The sequence below is a fragment of the Barbatula barbatula genome (assembly GCF_947034865.1).
Source record: "Barbatula barbatula genome assembly, chromosome: 1".
In the NCBI taxonomy this organism is placed as follows: domain Eukaryota; kingdom Metazoa; phylum Chordata; class Actinopteri; order Cypriniformes; family Nemacheilidae; genus Barbatula; species Barbatula barbatula.
The window spans coordinates 316,548-338,545 of record NC_136766.1 but is presented as its reverse complement, the minus strand read 5'-3'; the positions used below and the strand labels follow the sequence as shown (position 1 = coordinate 338,545).

At 39.2% G+C, this 21,998-nt stretch overlaps 1 protein-coding gene across 1 annotated transcript in view; it reads right to left on the bottom strand.

The window, feature by feature from the left end:
• nrxn2b (neurexin 2b) overlaps positions 1–21,998 on the bottom strand; it is a 252,766-nt gene that overhangs the window by 102,945 nt on the left and 127,823 nt on the right. Inside the window, exon 6 of the mRNA XM_079462581.1 lies at positions 662–963. Coding sequence (XP_079318707.1) covers positions 662–963 — 302 coding nt within the window. The remainder of the gene's footprint in view (positions 1–661; positions 964–21,998) is intronic.

The following is a 21,998-nucleotide window of genomic DNA, read 5'->3' as shown; positions in this document are numbered from 1 at the left end:
ATAAGAAGAAATGGGCACAGTCCAAACCAAATTTTGAACACCTTTTAGCAGAGCTAAAACAATATCACACTACTGTAAGAGGTCTTAAAAATAGAAAGGCTATTAAGACCGATCTTGTACTCTCTAAATATGTTTAATTTGCACCCTTTTATGTAATTTGGTCTCGTTTTATTTTGTAATTAAAATTTATTTTGTGGTTATTGTTTGTCTTGTATGCCTGTTTTAGCAGTGTATTTTGTGTATCAACCCTGGCATAAACAGATGTTGTTGTGTTATATTGTTAATACTGAATCAAAAATAAAAAAGACTTCAAAGGTCTTTTTTGACTCCTCCCCTTACTGCAGCAGCCTACTCTCGCCTACATTACAGGCGCCTAATCTGTACAGAATTGAAAAGTATTTCAGCCATTAGTCAATGTGAGACAGAAAACTGATCTCAGATCATGAAGTGCAGGTGCAGCAGACACGAGCCTGTGGCGGTCTGATCACATGAAACATCTCATCACTGATCTCAGACCTGTCAGGAATCACACACCATCATTTACACATGCGGCTCTACCGATCGGCGTGTGACGTCAGGCCCGCTCTCTCGCACCGATCGGTCTGCGCAGCCGCAGAAATGAAAACCATCTGAACATTGGCGAAACACGAGTGTCATTTACCTGGCGGAGGTTTCGGGTCACTTTCACGTCATGCCACGCGTTGTCGTTAAACTTCCCGTTAACCGGCTCCACGAGCGCCTCGAAAGCTCCGGATCCGAGATTGATGACGAGCCACACGGCGCCGCTCTTCAGCGACAGATTGACGTAATCTGCGGATTTTCCGGTGTGCAGCATCAGGCCGTTACGCTGCAGCGTGCGGAACGACAGCGTGATCTCATCCGTGCTGCTCTGGATCGGCGTCAGCGACAGGTCGTAGCAGAAAAACTCGTTTCCCTTGAACGTCGCGACGGACTCTTCCTTTCCTTGAAGAGAGAGAGAGAGAGAGAGAGAATCACCATTATTCAGAAATAATGCGTCTTATGTCATCATCAATAATTCACACATGATGTCATGACGCTATAGTGTTTGTTTGACGCACACCGCCATCACCACTTTATTACAACCTTAAGAAAACGCAACCAAAACTATGACAGTATTTTACAGATTAAATGAACACAGAGTTTGATGTAATGCTTCACATAAAGATGTTACTTCACACTTTTCTGCATTATGGTTAGGATTATATTGCATGGTGATACATGAATATTTGATTCTGCAGACATGTGTACAGCATTATGTGCTTTTAAGGGGTTTTGTGTCAGTGAATTTAAAACATTAAACTGCACTCGGTGTTGCTCTGTGGATTCAATGTCATTAGCAAGATTTTTTTGAGTAAATGTTTGTAAAGAGGGAAATGCTCCCGAGAGGACATCCGCATGTTAATGTTATACATTCTTTACCTTACAATCTCTGAGGAAATTAATTCTCATCCCACATGAATCATCAGAAACAGATTGTCATATCTCACATGAGCTACAGTCATATACGGGGGTCTGGTTTAAACCAGCTACACATGCTTCAAAACCTACCTGACCCCCGTACATGCTGTTTTCAACAGAGGTGTCACTACACTGACATTACTCTGAGCTGCAGGTTCACATCACCCGAGTCTCCTGAACATCAAGGACTTTCACAGGAACACAAATACTGTTACTAAACGATCCTCAGTCCTCACAACTGAGACCACCCCCAAACTCAATAACTCAACCGGCCCACAAACACACAACACTGCTGCTGATCCATCAATCAATCCATCAATCAGGTCTTCTCAAATAACAACTCAAAGTTTGGTCAGAAGTTGGAGCAAACTTCAGTTGTTCGATTTCTAGGGGTTTGGATGGATGCAAAACTGAATTTCAAAATACATATCCAGAAGCTGGTAGATAAATGCAAAAAAAGCAATAAATGTCATGAGATGTTTAGCAGGAGTTGAACGGGGAGCTTGCCGACATTCCCTCAAAAGAATGTATTGTACACTGATAAGAGCTGCTATTGATCACGGTTGTATGGTATCTAGCTCTGCATCTTATAGTCAACTGTTAAAGTTAGAAGCGATTCAATCTCAAGCAATGCGTATTTGCTGTGGAGCTTTTAGATCATCTCCAAAAACAGCAGCTCAAGTAGAGATGGGAGAGATGCCTCTAAAGTTTCGTAGGATCATGTTAACAATTAGATACTGGATTAGTATAAAAGGAGACTCGGAAAGTCATCCAGTTAAAATGGTGTTGAAGAACTGTTGGGAATATGAGTATAAAAAGGTATCAAGCTTTGGTTGTAATGCCAGTAAGGAAGCACAGAAGTTGGGTATATGTAACATTAATATTGCTCCTTGGTTTTCTCCAATGCCTTTGATTGACACTCAATTGCATGAAGTAAAACATAGTAATGAGTTAAGTGGGATAGAAAGTCTAGGTATACAAAATTATATTGATCTTTCCTATTATGGTGCAGTACAAATTCTTCTGGACGGTTCCAGGGATCCAGACTCTGGGAAAACAGCAACAGCATTATATATCCCTCATTTCAGTATAACAATATGAAAAGAACAACAGATCTTATTTCTGTATTTACTGCAGAATTGATAGCAATATTTATAGCTCCAATGGATAGAAGAAATACAACCAATAAAGTCAGTAATATGCTCAGATTCCCTGTCAGCACTAAAAGTTTGTCAAGTGGAACATCTTTAGCAAGACAAGATATAATATATGAAATAATGAGCAGTCTATTTAGAATTAGAGAGTATGGTATTTTAGCATTTAGAAATTTTCAAAAACGATCGTTCTGTACAATTTATAGGTTTTTGTGCCCGCGAGGACCTCCATTATGGTCCCCACAGTGACACGAGTCCCCATGAGCTGGTGTGTATTCAGGTTTAAGTCCCTACCGGGAAATAAAAACAAGGCCACACACATCAAACACATCACAGATCCTTTTCATAAAACCTGTTTTGCACAAACAAACAATACCTGAAGGAAACATTATGTAAAACTCAAACAAACACAGAAGAATAACAGCAGTAAAACAAGAAACTGCCATTAACCAAGCGAGAGTTTGTGTTGATTTCTGCAAATATTCATTGTGCCAATAAAACACACATTCAATCAGAAAGTAGATTTGAGGTTTTTTGAAGGACACAGACATGCTGGCACAGAAGAGCCTCATCACAATTGGAAAACATCACATCAAAAACTGATGCGAGACACAAAAGATAAAGGCAATTTAAATTCTTCTGTGTTGTATATTATAATGATCCAGTACACCACTAACATTTATTATCACAATATCATCTGAATGCTGCAAACACAACACACACACAAAATGTCTAAGAAATGCCACAATCATACAGTCTGAGCTATTAGAGATATTCAATATATGACATATTCTACTACAGGAACGTGTGTCATCAGTGTGATTATTGGCAGTTTTTTGTCACCTGATGGATGGCCATTGATTTAATGATTATTAATATGATGTGAGTGATGCTGTATGTCAGACATGAGACTTTAAACAGTAATATGTTATAATTGATTTAAAGTGACACGCACAGATCCGCCTTTATATGAAATGTGTGATGTTGCTTGGCAACCACAGACAGCGCACACATCTCAATTAAATCATCATGGCCGTCTGTGACGCACACCTCAAATGCACAACAGTTCACTCGCCTTCTATCTGTGTACATCATACAACACAACAGTTTAAGTCACATATGACATCACCACACACACACGCGCACACACACAGTCGAAAATAAAAACTGCTGGCAATTCTGCTTTCAGAGAAAGCTCATTTGTGCTGAAACAGACACAGATATCAATTTCACTCACATCAATTCTCTTTGCTCATTTTGACATAAAATCATCTCTTTCTTTCAATAATGAAGTCACACGAAGGGCAAAGGAAATAATAACTATCAATCAACACATTTCATCATAATCACACTATCAACATCCTAATACACATCTGAAGATAGAGCGAGAAAATCTGTTCTCTCTCTCTCTCTCTCTCTCTCTCGCTTACATGTGCTGTGTTTGCTCTGAGCGTGTAATTGCTTGTTGCCGCGGTAACGTTGTGGTCTCTTGACTTCCTGTCTCCCTCTTTTCATTCCTGTCTCCATCAATCCGTCATGGATTTGTCCTTTTGCTTTTTAACTGTAATGAGATGAATCGATTGATTTCCTCATCTATCACATTGATCTGATATTAAACATGACTCACACTTTCATTTACTTTTGCTCACAGATAATGACACATTATATCTATTATATTGATTTCAGTTGTTCTGATTTCCTACAGGAAGCGAAATCGAACATGATCGAACATTTACATTTAGTTTATGTTGATAAGGACAGCCTGCTTTAATAGTGGTCTCTCTCTCTCTCTCTCTCTCTCTCTCTCTAATGTACCTGCTCTCGTGAGGAAACCCTGATGCGTTCTCAGGTACCCAAACCATTGATTTCATGTGAATTGATACTCGGTAGTACCGCCGTAATTCGGTCGATGCCTTTACAAGTACCGAGTCCGGAACCCAACCCTATGTGTGATCTCTATAGGTTCCCTCTGATGTGACGGCATGTGCATAAAAACAGCTTCTAATGGACTGAAATGGCTGATGTAATGAAATCTCATGTTGTGATGTGTGTTTAACCAGCCGCGGCTACACAAGAATAGAAGTGCTGCAGATGGTGACAGGAGAGGGTTTGAGCTATTGACACGCTGCTGTTTGTTTAATAGCTAAGACAGCTTTTCAATTTTACCCCTCGCTGAGCAAAACGTCCATCAACAAAGAGGAATACAGCATCATCTCGCACAACAACTCACGGTTAAATATTCTTCTGCATTTATTTCTCCACACACATTCAGTGCTGACCAACCCTGAATATAACAAAAACAAACTAAAGACATTCTCCCTCACACACACACACACACACACAAACTAAATTAATGAGATTTAATTCAATTCAATTTTATTTATAGCGCTTTTCACAATGTGCATTGTTCCAAAGCAGCTTTAGAAAAACGAAAAACCCAAGAAAGGGTAAAACACACTACATGGTGTTTTATATAATAAATCCAATTAAATCCAATTATTCTAGTAAATAATATCTAATGTCAGCATCTCCTGGTGGTTTATTTATCATATTTAGCATGAAGTGAATGTTTGTCTGTAAAGATGTGTCTTTAATCTAGATTTAAATTGGGCGAGTGTGTCTGATCCTGGAATAATATCAGGAAGGCTATTCCAGAGTTTAGGTGCTACGTATGAGAAAGCTCGACCCCCTTTGGTGGATTTAGTTATTCTAGGTATTATCAAAAGAGTTTTGAGATCTTAGAGAGCGTGATGGGTTGTAGTGTGATAGAAGCTCTGTTAGGTAGGTAGGGGCTAAACCCTTTAAGGCTTTATAAGTGATTAAAAGAACTTTAAAGTCAATACGATACTTAATGTGTAGCCAGTGAAGGGTTGATAACATTGGGGTTATGTGATGGTATTTTCTGGACCTGATTAGAACTCTGGCAGCTGCGTTCTGAACTAACTGTAGTTTGTTTATTGATGATGCAGGACAAACACTAAGTAGTGCATTACAGTAGAGTTTTGAGTAAAGACACACACATGTGTGATCACACTAGGATGGACGGTTGTTGTCTCTCGCTGTTCTCTGTCTACGTTTACACTGCCACCATAATCAGATTATTTTGCTCATTTGTGACTCAGATCTGTTTACTGCATGACAGCCACAAACCACATCTGATGTTTCTATATCTGCACGATGCGATGCTACTGATGACTTATAGAATCTATTAGGAATTTTGGCACTGGATACGGCGTGATGCAACATGACAAACGCATTCATGGTTTCTATTGTCTTGGATCTCTTTGCATCCAGCAAAGCATAAGCCACAGGTGTGTTCTGCTCCATCCTGTGATGTGCAGACCGGTCCACGCTGCACTGCAAAAAGTCAAACTTGAACCTTGCTTATTTCTGTTTGACAGCATGCTGCCTGCTACGTGTTATTGTTGTTTTGCATATTGATTTAATTTATAACCATGATGAGATCACACTGGAATCTGATATAACAAAAACAATTGAGCATTACGGCTGTCAGTCTCTGACACACAAACGTTTTTCAGCAACATTACATTCATGTTAGTGTGTGTCAGCAACGTCTACGGGCTGATGTGACCTGACACGAGCACACAACTCACACACACATTCAACTGTAGAGCTTCACAACACTCACCAATCCTGAACACAAATCTGATGAACACCGGTGCACAAATCACAAGCGCACAGACAACCATGTGTACAAACACACACACACACACACACACACACACAGTGCAGTGTGTGTGTTTGTCATTGGGAGGCGCTGTGGTTTCTCAGCTCTTATCAGTTCTCACCTTTATGAGGTTTTGTTGTGACACAGAAACAGAATCAATGCTTTTGTGCTGCACGTGTGTGTGTGTGTGGGGGGGGGTCCATTAATACCCAATCGATGGGCGATGTCACACTCATTTTTCCTCATCAACCAATACCACATGGGAACAAGCTTGTGTGTGTGTGTAGGGTTATGGGCTGTAAATGAACACTAGTGGTTTGTGTGTCTTCTCCTGTACTGAAGTGAATCAAACAGCTTTCCTGTGGCGCTAGCAATGCCAAGGTCATGGGATTGCACATAACAATGTACTGTATAGTATAATGCAATGTAAGTGGCTTTGGATCAAATCTAGTATGAGAGAAACACGGCTTAAAACTAGTTGTGTGATTATTGATTTGTGTGCAATTCAGCTGTCAATGTTTGTCAATATGAATATGAATTATCAAGCATTACAACTGAAAAGGTCTTTTTGTACCTTCACAGTTTTATAAAGTCACACTGAATGAGCACCAAGTATGGTAATGAGTAATCACAGAAACTAGAAGGTTTATGTGGGAGATCAAAATCTGACAAAGCTGTCATGGGTTCAAAAAACAGCACTGTTTGTCGTGAATCGTTTATCTTTCAAATCTATTGACATTTGGGTTTATGCATTTATCAAAAGTGTCATCAGTATGTGAGTTTCATAGGAATCAAACCTTTGACCTTTGTGCTGCAAACACACAATCAACCCATTGGAATATAACTGAACTTCAAGTTCATCAATAACACAGTTTATCACATTAAACAATCAGACTCTATCATGAGAGCTAAATGTGCAGTCTACATGCCCCTTCATTCTGTCAGTGTAAAGCCCGTTGCACATTGAGTCCAATATTTCTGCACGTACAAAAATAAATATATTGTGTCAATCACATGGGTTGGATTTTCTGCCTTTTTCGCATCTGTAGCAACTATTTTGAGAGACTTTGTTAACAATTCAGAGACACCGTACAAACAAGCATTAAATCCCAAAAATCCCTATGAGAATTTCAGACTGTATGTGCAAAGGCGGCCTTAACAGTTCATTGCTGTATTCCAATGGAAAGTTCATGTGATGCTTTAGAACAGGGGTATTATATTAAAGTACCAAGAGGTCCAGTTAAAATGCTATATAACAATTAAAATCATAAACAGAAAACAGAAAACAGAGTGACTAACTACATCAGCCTTTCCACGCCATTGTCACCTTTTCACTTTCATACCAGAACTGCTTCTATCTTCAAATAACTTCCCAATTAAAACATTGTTCATTTCAAAATGTGAACCTGCTTGTGAAAACCCAGCAAAAGTCCTTCAGAAAATCATCCTACAGAACATTCTGTGAAAATATAACAACAATATCTTCAATATTGACTGAATAATACCAAAATCTTAGTGAAATCAATGCTTGAAATGAATCTTTGATGCTTGTTATAATAATCAGTAAGATTATGAGATGTTAGTCTGGGTTTTCACAGGGTCACAATTGTTTACATGCTGACTAATAATGCTAATGCTAAATGTAGATAAGAACGTTATGGTTAATAAAATATCACAAATCTGGTTGAAAGGTTGGAGACATATAGCAAACAGTAAACAGACTGACGGATACAAATGCTTTAATATTCGCTGCATTTTGTTTACTGTTGTGTGTCCATATATTTACCGGCTCTGTGTGTTTGCACTAGTGGTGTTAAATAATCACGTGTCTGCTGCTCTTCTTGCGGCGCGTCTTTGGCGGGAGAGAAGCAGCACGCGAGGAGCGGAAAGGGCCTAAATAAAGATATAAAAGGATATAGCGGCGAAAGATCATTTACATCGATGTTCCTGAGAGCGTGTGTGATGTGATTCTCCGCTGTGAAGACGCACGGCCCTATTTAAACAACCAAAATAGTTAAAAGTTTGAAATGGATTCTTAGGCTATGTCTGGCGGTCCGGGTGGAACTAAGCAAAGGACCGGATCCGGTCAGCCTATTAGGATGACTGCTTAAGAAATTCACAAGTAATCTTCTTTAAATCTCCAATCTGTTTTTGTCTTCCAAAACTGGTGTACAGAAAGTGATGGCTTATCCGTGAATGTTTCTACACCCACAGTCATACAGCATTAAACCTCATGTGTTAAATTAAACTTTAATTCACTCGATTCCACTTTCAGATGGAGTTCAACTGTTTGAGTCTGATGCTGAAGATATCACCTCATGTGAACGTGAAAGCAGAAAGATCAAAAACAGAATGAATTTCATGACTACGGCACTTCAGATCTTTCACACAACAGCTCTAAAACACATAAACCCTTCGACAAATGAACCACGCTTTTACTACGGTAACCAGAGTTTAAGCATGATTGCATATCATAAGAGACCATCGTAGTGCAGCACAACATCACAGACACTCGCGTTCAACTCCTCACTGTCTCATTAAAAGCACATTTCCCCTTCAATTGCTCGGCTAGAGGTCAGACACTATTTTACAAGACACCAATAAGTGTTAATGAGCTATTAGAATGCAGGAGAAGCTTTTTAACCGACACAAGACATCACATAAGACATGACACCCAGACGCTTTGTCTGTTTCCATTTACTCGTATTGACAAACGGGTGAAGCGACGTCGGCAGGATTCTGCTCACACAATCGTTTACACTTAACAAACTCATTCAACCAGGAATCAACTAATAATACCATGATTTGGCCAGCTTTACACCAGTGTGAGGTAATGGACCGCACACACACTGTCTTCTTCAGCATCACGTGTCTAAACTGATGGAGTAATATGAACTTTAATGACCTCGGAGAGAATTATCAAGGCGTAAAGCAACGATCCCATGCCAACACCTGACATCCATCATCCGTGAGCGCCGCTGTATCCTTGTGCTCGGGCCTTGAGCGGATGAACGGCTGGGAGGACGCTCATAAATCCAACGTACTGAAGTGTGAACGCGAAACACGCGCCTGCCATCGGCTCATAATTACAGCTGAGAGATGCCATCGCTCTGACCTCCGCTGACCACTTATAACACACACACACACACACACAAACTAACATTCTGCATGTATACATGTATATATCACATAGAGTAAATATACATTGAATGGAATGATTTTAAACTGAAAAACTGCATCCTGAAATATTGATCTTTCATTTTCTCTTGAATGAATTGCTTCTGATATTCATGTCACTTCTTTTTTATTCATCACACTGATAAGATAAGGTCAGGTCGAGCCCAATGCATTCTGGGAAACTCTGTTGTACTGCTGCACATTGACACTTCTGTGCAATATGTGTGTGTGTCAGGATCAGGGACAGAAAACACTGGCAATCACATCACATTCAAATCTTCCTTTCATGCTTTAAATCTCATTTAGTGTTGAGTTTAGCAGCAGAATACAGTCATGTACTACACTACCACCTGCTCTCTCTCTCTCTCTCACACATCAGACAGTATAACTGGAGCAGTCGTGGCCTAATGGTTAGCCAGTCAGACTTGTGTTCAGGTGTGTGCTGTTCACAGTGTGTGTGTATCTGGAAGGGTGAAAAGCAGAGCTCAGATTTGATGCATGGTATACCACCCTCGGCTACAAATCACTTCACTTGCGTATTTCCTTGAATCATTTTATTCTATTAGTGATCTTTTCTCTCGTAAAACACTAAACTTGACTGAAACTTTTCTGTAGCAATCGTGTGGGGTTGTGAACATTTTCACCTGTACCTTTATGGTGCTCCTTTCATTTAAGTAACCGACTACAATCTGTTGGAACTAACCCCAGATCAAAGCCACCTGCGAGAATCCAAAGATGTGGTCTGAGACTTCAACCGTATCACTTCTCAATCCAGTCTAGGAAAGGAACCGACAATCCTCTCAAGAGTGAGCATAGCAGTAGAGCATCTAAAGTGGCAGAGGAATACGTCAACTTCTCTCTAGGCGAGATCAAAAGTGACGCCACCACCATTCAAGGGACCGGCCGGTGACTTCTTCTTCGTGTTTTATGGCAAACAGCTTTTTGGTGCATTAAGTATTTATGTAAAAAAAGATTCCTATCATCTCAATAAACTTTTTTTTGGTTAATACGCTAAAGCAGTATTTTTAAGAAGAATAATGTATTATTTATTTTGCAAGCAGATAATCTTTTATAAATGACTTGCAGTCAGGGGCTTCCAGTGGGTTAAATTCAATGATTTCACTTACCAGCACCGACTTGTGGGATCTAGTGATAATGTGAACCGGTTTGACCTTTTTTCTTAATTAGTTTGAGATGAGTTGAGTTCTAAATATAAATAAATAAATATAAAGTTTGTCCTACAAATGTACGTTGACATCCGCCAATGAAACGAAAGGGCAAAGGCCAAAATGAAAACCCTCTCCGACACACTTAGACATGCCACACACTCTAACATTCAAACAGGAGACACTGTGTTGAGCAGACAGCAGAAGCATACCAAACTGACAACGCCTTACGACGTCAAACCACTTGCGGTCACCAAAGTCAAAGGCACCATGGTAACTGCAGAAAGAATTGACATTCTGTCACTCTGACTTCTTCCTTCTTCAAAAAACTAAATCTTGGTACGTCAGACTTCTTGTTGGACTTTAAGAACGAGACAGAAGAAATTGATGTACTTGATAACCCCTCAAGGTACCCCACTAGGTCCAGTCGCAGACCCCCTGCTCACCATTCTGATTATGTGTAGATGGCCTGTGCAGCAGTATGTACAGTGTTAAGAACTGTTCAAAGTTAGGGTTTCAGATACTAAAAACCTATGGACTGTGCACAGAGAGATTACAATGTTGTAGTTTGTTGGTATATTAATAATATTGTAGAGTCTTCAGAGCATGTTATTTGCAACTATACATTTCTGAAATGCATACAGTAATGTTGTCTGTGTTTTCTAAAAAAGAAAAGACTGATGATATATTGTGTGATAATGCCAAGCAAAGTCAAGCCTATACGTTACCTGCAGATATCCGTAGGTACGTGTTACGCACGGCGCAATAAAGTTGTTTCTGAGCTTCCGTGCATCTCTGTCTAATAGTTACTTTCAATGCGAAAGTGATAAAACAACAACCATTACAATAACCATTACAATATGTGTTGGAATTCAATTCAAATTTATTTCACAATGAGCACTGTTCCAAAGCAGCTTTACAGGAGAAAATAAGAAAAACAGAAAAACACAAAAAAGGTAAAACACAGCACAGTACATAGAACAGGTAAAGCGCCATAAATGTTGTTTGACCTGTATGGATATTTTAGAGGCATTTGTAAATGCTTTATGAAACATTAATGTGTCTCATTAGAGCTGAACACAACACACACACACACACATACAGACACACACTTTCTCTCTTTCTGTTTCTTTGTTAAATACTCTGTATCATCCTTTGATTCTTTGGTAATATTATTTGTCCTGTAGTAGAAAGCGGAAACACATTTGCCACATTACTGATGTTCCTGGTTACACAAGCTCTGGACTTACTCTAATGCATTTAAAATAATCAGAACACAACTCACCAATCACACACAACGAGCGTTATATCAGACAGCTAGTATTTAAGATATAGACAATGAACCATTTATTCATCCTCATGTATGAGTTCTGCAGAACACAACAGAAGATCATTTGAAGAATGTTGATAATCAACCAACACTGAACCCCATTGACTTCCAGTGCATGAACACAACACCAGAGACATTTCTCCAAACCTCTTCTGTGTTGTACAGGGAGTTCTAACACAAGACGTCAGGAGTGTTTTTACAGCGCAACGAGGTGATTTTATTCCCTCAGCAGCGGAAGCAGATCTGATCTCTAATGGAGACTGACTTGATAAACGCTGTAATTCATCATCATCAGTTTCTGTGCAGCGTTTCACTGATGAATCTCTCGCTGCTCTCTGTAATGATTCATGCTCATAAACAACATCAACATTAATGCTGATTGCTGATCAGTTCAGAGAGACGCGGCCACACGTTCACGGCCTGTTAATGAGAGCCGGCACTCAACTCAAGTGTGGATCCCATTCAGGCTCAAACACCCCAGCAGCAGGTTGATAGCGAATGTGAAGATGAGAGTCTGAAGAAACTATAGAACACGACAGAGTTCTTCAAGACAATAGAGACTGAGCTGAATAAAACGACGTCGAGTTGAACTCATTCACACACACACACGGCCACGGCTTAGGGCCTCAGCGCCAGTAAGGGACCTCATGAAATTACACCTTTTTTGTGATATATTCACGACACACATACATCTTCTCACTGGTAAAAAAAAGCAACATTGCAGTATCAAAATAATTGAGGCGGCCAATCAAAGGAAAGGAGGTGGGAGTTGGTTACCATGACGAGCAGTGACCAATCAAATCAAAGAAGACCGAGCTACTGTCACGTCTTCAGCTGTTCAGCAAGATGCTTCAATTCTAAAGTTGAAAGAGTGATGTTCAAAACACGACAAACTGTAAGCGTCTAAAAACATTAAATAATTTACAACTGTTTAGTGTTTAACGATAGAAATGTTGAACATCCGACACTATTCACTGACGCAAATGCTGATTTAGGTGAAAAATATGTCATTTACGTGATTCGTGTCATTTATAATTATCTGTCATTTTAACTTTTATTTTGGGATAAGGTTAAGAATAATGGTGTGCATTCTGTAAATTAATTTAACTAATTCATGATTTTTTTAATAAAATAGTTAAAGGTATTTGAACAATAAATTCCACGACCGGGGACCCTCAAATAAAATTCAGCTTAGGGCCCCGTAAAGGCTTGGGCCGGCCCTGCACACACCTGATGTTTCTCCTGTTTGGGTGATAAAAAACCTCTGAAAGTGAAACATTGTGTGTTATAATCATTGTGGCTACAAAGAAAATGTGAAATCTTCATCTGAACTACATTTACATTTATGCATTTGGCAGATGGTTTTATCGAAAGCGACTTACATTGCATTATACTTTACATTTGTTTCTGACTATGTGCTGTCCCCTGGGATCCAACCCATGACCTTAGCGTTACTAGCGCTGTGCTGTAACCACTGATCCACTGGAAAGGATAACTGAACTGTGAAAGTGTGTTTTGAGATCTGAAGGGGGCGCCGGTGAGCTTTTGTATTTCTGTCTCTCATTCATCAACACACAATCATTTCATCTCATTACACATCTGTTGTCTCCTGACAGCTCACTGTTAACACATCATATTTAGATTTCTTCATGCCAACCTGACGTCTGTGAGGAATCCTTCACATTTACGTGTGAACAAACGCCTCTGAGTTTAGCACTTAAATAGATGTAAGATTTATTAGTTAAAGGGAAACTTCAGGTTGTTTGTGTTAAAGAAGACTAATGGCAGGTGCTGACTGTTTGTATTTTGAATTCAACATTAGCAATGCAGTAAAGCGTAACAGCGTGTGCGAGAGAGAGAGCAGCTATCGGCCGTTGGTGTCCGAGCGTATCATCTTTCCCATTATCTCAGCCTTCTGCCATCTTCAACTCCCTAAACAATTAGAGAGCTCCGGACAGATCTCGCCTTCGATTTCCAATACTTCAGCACTGCAGTGAACTCTGCTTGGGTTTCCCATGGAGCCAGACGACGGTCCAGATACACCGGACACGCTTCTTAAACATCTGAGAGCGCATGAACATTTCCAAAGGAAAGAGTCACATTCTTCTCCATGAAATAACTCGTCTGGGGAAAAGAACATCACCTTTATTTCCTTCCTAGCACACCTATCATCTATCACATCATGAACTCGAACAACAACACTTGTGAGAGGAAAAAACACACATCAATCAAAATCATTCCTCTCACTGAAATCATTTGTGTCCTGGTTCAGTATTAACCAGTAATATTTTTAGAGAGAGAGAGAGAGAGAGAGAGACCTTGTCTTAGTGAAGATCCTCTACACCAGGGGTTTTTAACCTTTTGCCACTCATAGCCCACTAAGGACTCACATTTCCAAATATGATAGTATGAACACAGAATATTCAAAGAGAACATTTACTCTGCTGTTAATCTTTTATGCCACAATAACAGACTTGGTTAGGTCAGCTATATAGATAAAACCTGTTGTATAATCATAGAAAAGACTTGGCATGTCTACTCAGTAAACCTTTATTCCTGTAACAATAACAGGGCAGGTCAGACCAGACTGGGTATTCTGTGTTCAAATGTCTCAGTAGCTTTACATTTACATTTCGTCATTTAGCAGACGGTTTTATCTAAAGCGACTTACAAAGAGTTCAGGGAGCAATAAGCGAAATGTCATAAAAGAGCAATAGTACAATAGGTGCTAATACAGAGTTACTAGTTTCAACAAAAGCTAGACCACTACCTGCTTAGAGGAGAGGGTTAGTGTACTTTTTTTGTTCTATTTTTCTCTATTCACAGAAGAGGTGTGTTTTAAGTAGTTTTTTGAAGGTTGTGAGAGATGTGGTTGACCGGACCGCGTGGGAAGAATGTTCCACCAGGAAGGAGTTGTGAAGGAGAATGAGCGGGATGGTTTGATGGTTTTAGTACAACATCAACATATAAAACACTGTGTCTTCAGCTTAGTCTCAGTACCTGCCATTATAAATTCAAACTTAATGTATTCTGCCGACGGTTGAGATGGTGGCAGTTTTTACCACCGCGGTGTTAATGGACAAATCAACAGCGGTGGTTTGGGAAATATATATTAATTATATAAAATATTTTTATATTTGCGTGTATCAACCATGTGACGAGTGGAAGAGAAATATGGACCCTATTTAAATATTTTAAATGGTTAAATACTTGAAATTTAAATATAAATGAGGATGAAACATTCGTCCATATAATGCGCAAATCCATCAGGAAATGGCCACTACAGCATATAAAACATTTAAATAAACATCAGAAAATAATGAGAACTTAAATGATTAAGTTAAATATTAAATAAAAAAGCTTTTGTTGCAGTGACACCTTCAGCCAGTCGCGTATAAACCCTTACAATCATTAACAATTCCATTGTAACAACAGATTTCTATCAGCAATTGCGACAAAACCTGCGTGTGCTCCGACACCAAGCCAGCGGATCATAGCCGGTTTTGATTTTATGTAAAGATCCGTTGCAGAACCTGCAGAGTAATCTGGTTTTTGACACGCAGGGCCGTGCTCGAACTCACCAACAGTAACGAACACGTCATTTCTATGACGTAACATAAATACAAATAAATTTGGCGGTAGTCTACCACTACCTATACGGCCCACCAGATGGTGCTCCGAGGCCCACCGCTTGAGAATCACTGCACTACACTACATCAAGCTTATCTCTAAATCACCCAATAACCCAACAGAACCTCCTCCAGAGCGCTTCACTCAGCAACACAATGTATGTGTGTTTGTGTGTACCCAACACTGTTCTTAAGGAACACCCAGAGGACATGAATCATGAGGCGTGTCTAACATCAGTGCAACACACACACACACACACACACACACACACACACACACATATCACACAACACACTCTGAGCCAATAGGAAGAAGGTCAGGATTTGTCAGATGAAACTAGCATCAAGAAGTCTTTATAGGTGAACATTCATCAGAGCGATCACATGAGCAGGTTTGAGAGCTGTCTGAAGAATCAAAACAAGCTCTGAACGCATCTGTTTAGAGTAAAGCAGCTCGCTCCTCTCTCTCTCTGTCTCTCTCTCTATCTCTCTCTCTGTGTGTGTGTAGCATGCGCAGGACTGCGCAGAGCCTGCGGCATATTTCAAATGAAGACGTTAGATGACACAACTATCATTTCAGCCTCTATAACAGGAATACACAGAGGAACTGGATCTTCTGCCTCTAAACCTCACGACATTGAGCCGTGTTCATGAAAGAAGAATAAAAACACGAGATCAAGAGAACATGCAAAGATCTCACACATATATTCCTAATCAGGGTCTCATTTATAGAGAGTGCTTCACAGAAGAGCTGAAAGAGTGAAGAGTAAAGATGGTTTCTTTGGTTATTTAGGGTGAACATAAATGAAAGAAGATTTCTTGAAGTCATTAAACCTCAGCTATGTTTCTTAAGCTCACGTGAGGTGAACAAAGCAGCAGGACAAAGAAGCGATCTGATGATGATGGATGTGATTGTCCTGTATTTCATATCACTGATGTTGATTTCAACGGTTCAATTGGATTCAGACCGAAAGCCAGACGTGAGTGAACATATTGGAATGAAAAACATGTGCTTTAGATGAACATGTGTGCAGTCACAGACGGCCTCTGCAGGTCTTCTTACAATAAACCTTAGATTCTTCACAGGAAGCGGATGTTTGATTGTATTTTTCATTCCTAAAGCCATTCCAGCGGAGGAGAGAACCAGTTGATCCATACACAAGTCTGTTTCATACAGAAATCTGTTTCATACACAAGTCTGTTTCATACAGAAATCTGTTTCATACACAAGTCTGTTTCATACACAAGTCTGTTTCATACACAAGTCTGTTTCATACACAAGTCTGTTTCATACACAAGTCTGTTCTATACACAAGTCTGTTTCATACACAAGTCTGTTTCATACACAAGTCTGTTTCAGACACAAGTCTGTTTCATACACAAGTCTGTACTATACACAAGTTTGTTTCATACAAGTCTGTTTCATACACAAGTCTGTTTCATACACAAGTCTGTTTCATACACAAATCTGTTTCATACACAAGTCTGTTTCATACAGAAATCTGTTTCATACACAAGTCTGTTTCATACACAAGTCTGTTTCATACACAAGTCTGTTCCATACACAAGTCTGTTTCATACACAAGTCTGTTCTATACACAAGTCTGTTCTATACACAAGTCTGTTTCATACACAAGTCTGTTTCATACACAAGTCTGTTTCATACACAAGTCTGTTTCATACACAAGTCTGTTTCATACACAAGTCTGTTTCATACACAAGTCTGTTTCATACACAAGTCTGTTTCATACACAAGTCTGTTCTATACACAAGTTTGTTTCATACACAAGTCTGTTTCATACACAAGTCTGTTCTATACACAAGTCTGTTTCATACACAAGTCTGTTTCATACACAAGTCTGTTTCATACACAAGTCTGTTCTATACACAAGTCTGTTTCATACACAAGTCTGTTCTAAACACAAGTCTGTTTCATACACAAGGCTGTACTATACACAAGTTTGTACTATACACAAGTTTGTTTCATACAAGTCTGTTTCATACACAAGTCTGTTTCATACACAAGTCTGTTCTATACACAAGTCTGTTCTATACACAAGTCTGTTTCAGACACAAGTCTGTTTCAGACACAAGTCTGTTTCATACACAAGTCTGTTCTATACACAAGTCTGTTCTATACACAAGTCTGTTTCATGCACAAGTCTGTTTCATACACAAGTCTGTTCTATACACAAGTCTGTTCTATACACAAGTCTGTTTCATACACAAGTCTGTTTCATACACAAGTCTGTTTCATACACAAGTCGGTTTCATACACAAGTCTGTTTCATACACAAGTCTGTTTCATACACAAGTCTGTTCTATACACAAGTCTGTTTCATACACAAGTCTGTTCTATACACAAGTCAGTTTTAAACACAAGTCTGTTTCATACACAAGGCTGTACTATACACAAGTCTGTTTCATACACAAGTCTGTTTCATACACAAGTCTGTTCTATACACAAGTCTGTTCTATACACAAGTCTGTTTCAGACACAAGTCTGTTCTAAACACATGTCTGTTTTATACACAAGTCTGTACTATACACAAGTCTGTTCTAAACACAAGTCTGTTTCATACACAAGGCTGTACTATACACAATTTTGTTTCATACACAAGTCTGTTTCATACACAAGGCTGTTTCATACACAAAACTGTTCTATACACAAGTCTGTTTCATACACAAGTCTGTTCTATACACAAGTCTGTTTCAGACACAAGTCTGTTCTATACACAAGTCTGTTCTATACACAAGTCTGTTCTAGACACAAGTCTGTACTATACACAAGTTTGTTTCATACAAGTCTGTTCTATACACAAGTCTGTTCTAGACACAAGTCTGTACTATACACAAGTTTGTTTCATACAAGTCTGTTCTATACACAAGTCTGTTTCATACACAAGTCTGTTTCATACACAAGTCTGTTCTATACACAAGTCTGTTCTATACACAAGTCTGTTTCATACACAAGTCTGTTTCATACACAAGTCTGTTCTATACACAAGTCTGTTTCATACACAAGTCTGTTCTAAACACAAGTCTGTTTCATACACAAGTCTGTATTATACACAAGTTTGTTTCATACACAAGTCTGTTCTATACACAAGTCTGTTCTATACACAAGTCTGTTTCATACACAAGTCTGTACTATACACAAGTTTGTTTCATACAAGTCTGTTTCATACACAAGTCTGTTTCATACACAAGTCTGTTTCATACACAAGTCTGTTCTATACACAAGTCTGTTTCATACACAAGTCTGTTCTATACACAAGTCTGTTCTATACACAAGTCTGTTTCATACACAAGTCTGTACTATACACAAGTTTGTTTCATACAAGTCTGTTTCATACACAAGTCTGTTTCATACACAAGTCTGTTTCATACACAAGTCTGTTCTATACACAAGTCTGTTCTATACACAAGTCTGTTCTATACACAAGTCTGTTCTATACACAAGTCTGTTTCATACACAAGTCTGTACTATACACAAGTTTGTTTCATACAAGTCTGTTTCATACACAAGTCTGTTTCATACACAAGTCTGTTCTATACACAAGTCTGTTCTATACACAAGTCTGTTTCATACACAAGTCTGTTCTAAACACAAGTCTGTTTCATACACAAGTCTGTTCTATACACAAGTCTGTTCTATACACAAGTCTGTTTCAGACACAAGTCTATTCTAAACACATGTCTGTTTTATACACAAGTCTGTTTCATACACAAGTCTGTTCTATACACAAGTCTGTTTCATACACAAGTCTGTTCTAAACACAAGTCTGTTTCATACACAAGTCTGTTCTAAACACAAGTCTGTTTCATACACAAGTCTGTTTCATACACAAGTCTGTTTCATACACAAGTCTGTTCTAAACACAAGTCTGTTTCATACACAAGTCTGTACTATACACAAGTTTGTTTCATACAAGTCTGTTCTTCACATAGTCTTCACAGAGCTTGTGTTTCCTTTAGTTAAGGTCCATATTCATTTTCTCACTTTTGCACAAATGCTAGTGTAGAGTTCCTCAAAAGAAACCAATTTTACATTTATGACAAACAGTCATTCTAAATGCTTGTGCGCGTGTGTGCTCGGGTGTTTATGATCGCTCTGTCTGATAACCTATGGACCTTCATTTCATTATGACTGAACAAGTTAAACATTCTTAGTTAATTCTGCCGTGTTCTGTCTGAAAAATTCTTCAGAACGAGACATAACAGACCTTCAACCCTTTTTTTTCATTTAATCGATGCTCTCACTCTCACTCTTTCTGTCTGTGTGGGTATGATTGTAAATCTCTTTAATCTTTCACCATCAGGGTAGTAATTCAGCTCATTATAACACAGGATTGGTAATAAGCGTTATAAAGCTGTCTCCACTGTTGCCTGACTCCATTAAATCCACTTTCATTCTGAGATGCAGTGGTGCACCATGGGAAATGAGCGAGATCACACTCGCACCTGTCACTCAATAACAGGAAATCCTTCACTTTCTGTCCTCAAGAAGAGCCCCAGACCGCTTTATTAAAACACACAGCTCTTGTTTTTCAGACACGCGTTTGACCGGGACCTTCACGGTCACTCATTAAATAAATTCTGCCCAAAACTTCAAAACGCAAAGGTCAAAGTCATTAAAATGTGCATATGTTCCGTTTGTGAAATTGACGGAATGAAACAGTGGAACATGAATTCATTAATATGTGAGTCTTGATTCACCGGAGGCCTCGCCGCTTGCCGTGACGCCATTAACTGTGACAGACCGCCGGTGACCCCGCCAGCAGAACAAAAACAACAGTCTTTTTCCAGTAACAAGAGCATCATCATGAACAAAACACACACAACACACACTCAACACACACAAACAGACAGTCTATAGGTGTAATTATTTGTATATATTGTATTTGCAAGCAGTATATTTTATCATATTGTTTTGTCTGTACGATTTATACCCTTTTTTTGCCCATGATGATCTTCATTTTGGTCCCCACGGTGACATGAGTCCCTCATGATTGCACACACACACATAAATACACGCACATGACGTGAGTGATAACTAGCGTCAGTCTCGCATCTCTCAAGGAGGAGCTCCGGAAGCATAAGAGAGGAGCAACAACAGGGAAGGGCGAGAGAGGACCAGGCCTGGACTTCAGGTTGTGTTTTATTATGTTTGTGTGGCAGGCAATCGACCGTGAGGGAGCTTAATAGCATTTCATTATTGTTTAGATCATATCTTCAATTTTCAAACAGTAAACGTTTTTCATGAAAGATAAATGAATACATGCATATTCTCATGCTGTTCTTTTTGAGTGTGAAATATCTTCTGACAGAACAAACATGTCATCTTCAGCGCACACGCACATGTTTATCTGTGTCACATGATCTCTCAGATGTCAAGCTATGGCCCGCTCAGGGTCAAAGAGAGCACACACTGCATAGCATTGATGATGTTTGTGTCATCCAGAGATTTATCCTCGGAGCTCATCGGTCATGTCTGTGTCTCTGTCCATCCTGATGTTCCTTCAGAGCTTGTGAAGTCACAACATGATGAAAGGGTCAATGAACCAGATTCTCAGGTGTCATACACGACTGTAGATGAAGATTTTAGCACCCAGAGAATCATTTCTGAATATCAACTGTAACTGTATGAAAAATACATTTATTCTGCATCATGTAAAGACCATTCTGTGAAATGTTTTCTTATCTAAAATTCTGGAAAAAGAAGTCTCAACTCAAATATGTTCCTTCCTCCAAAGGAATGAGATTAATGAAGATTTCCAGTCTGGATTTGGAGCACATCACAGTACAGAGACTGCTCTGATTAGAGTTACAAATGATCTGCTTATGGTGTCTGACCGAGGTTGTATCTCCTTATTGGTGCTGCTAGATCTTAGTGCTGCATTCGACACCATTGAACACAGCACGCTCCTACATAGACTCGAAAATGATGTCGGTATTAAGGAAATAGCTTTGAAATGGCTTAGATCTTATTTATGAGACCGTTTTCAATATGTAGCAATAAACAATGAGGTATCACGCAAATCGCAAGTCCAGTACGGTGTACCACAGGGCTCAGTCTTAGGGCCTATGCTCTTCGCATTATACATGCTACCTCTAGGAGATATAATAAAGCGACACGGAGTAAGCTTTCACTGTTATGCTGATGATACGCAACTCTATATTTCCTCGAAGCCTCATGAAACACAGCAATTCCATCGAATAGTGGAATGCATAGTCGATATAAAAAAGTGGATGAGTAGCAATTTTTTATTACTGAACTCGGACAAAACTGAAGTGTTACTTATCGGACCGAAAACCACCCTACGTAACAACCAAGAATACCGCTTAACTATTGATGGATGTTCCATAAAACCC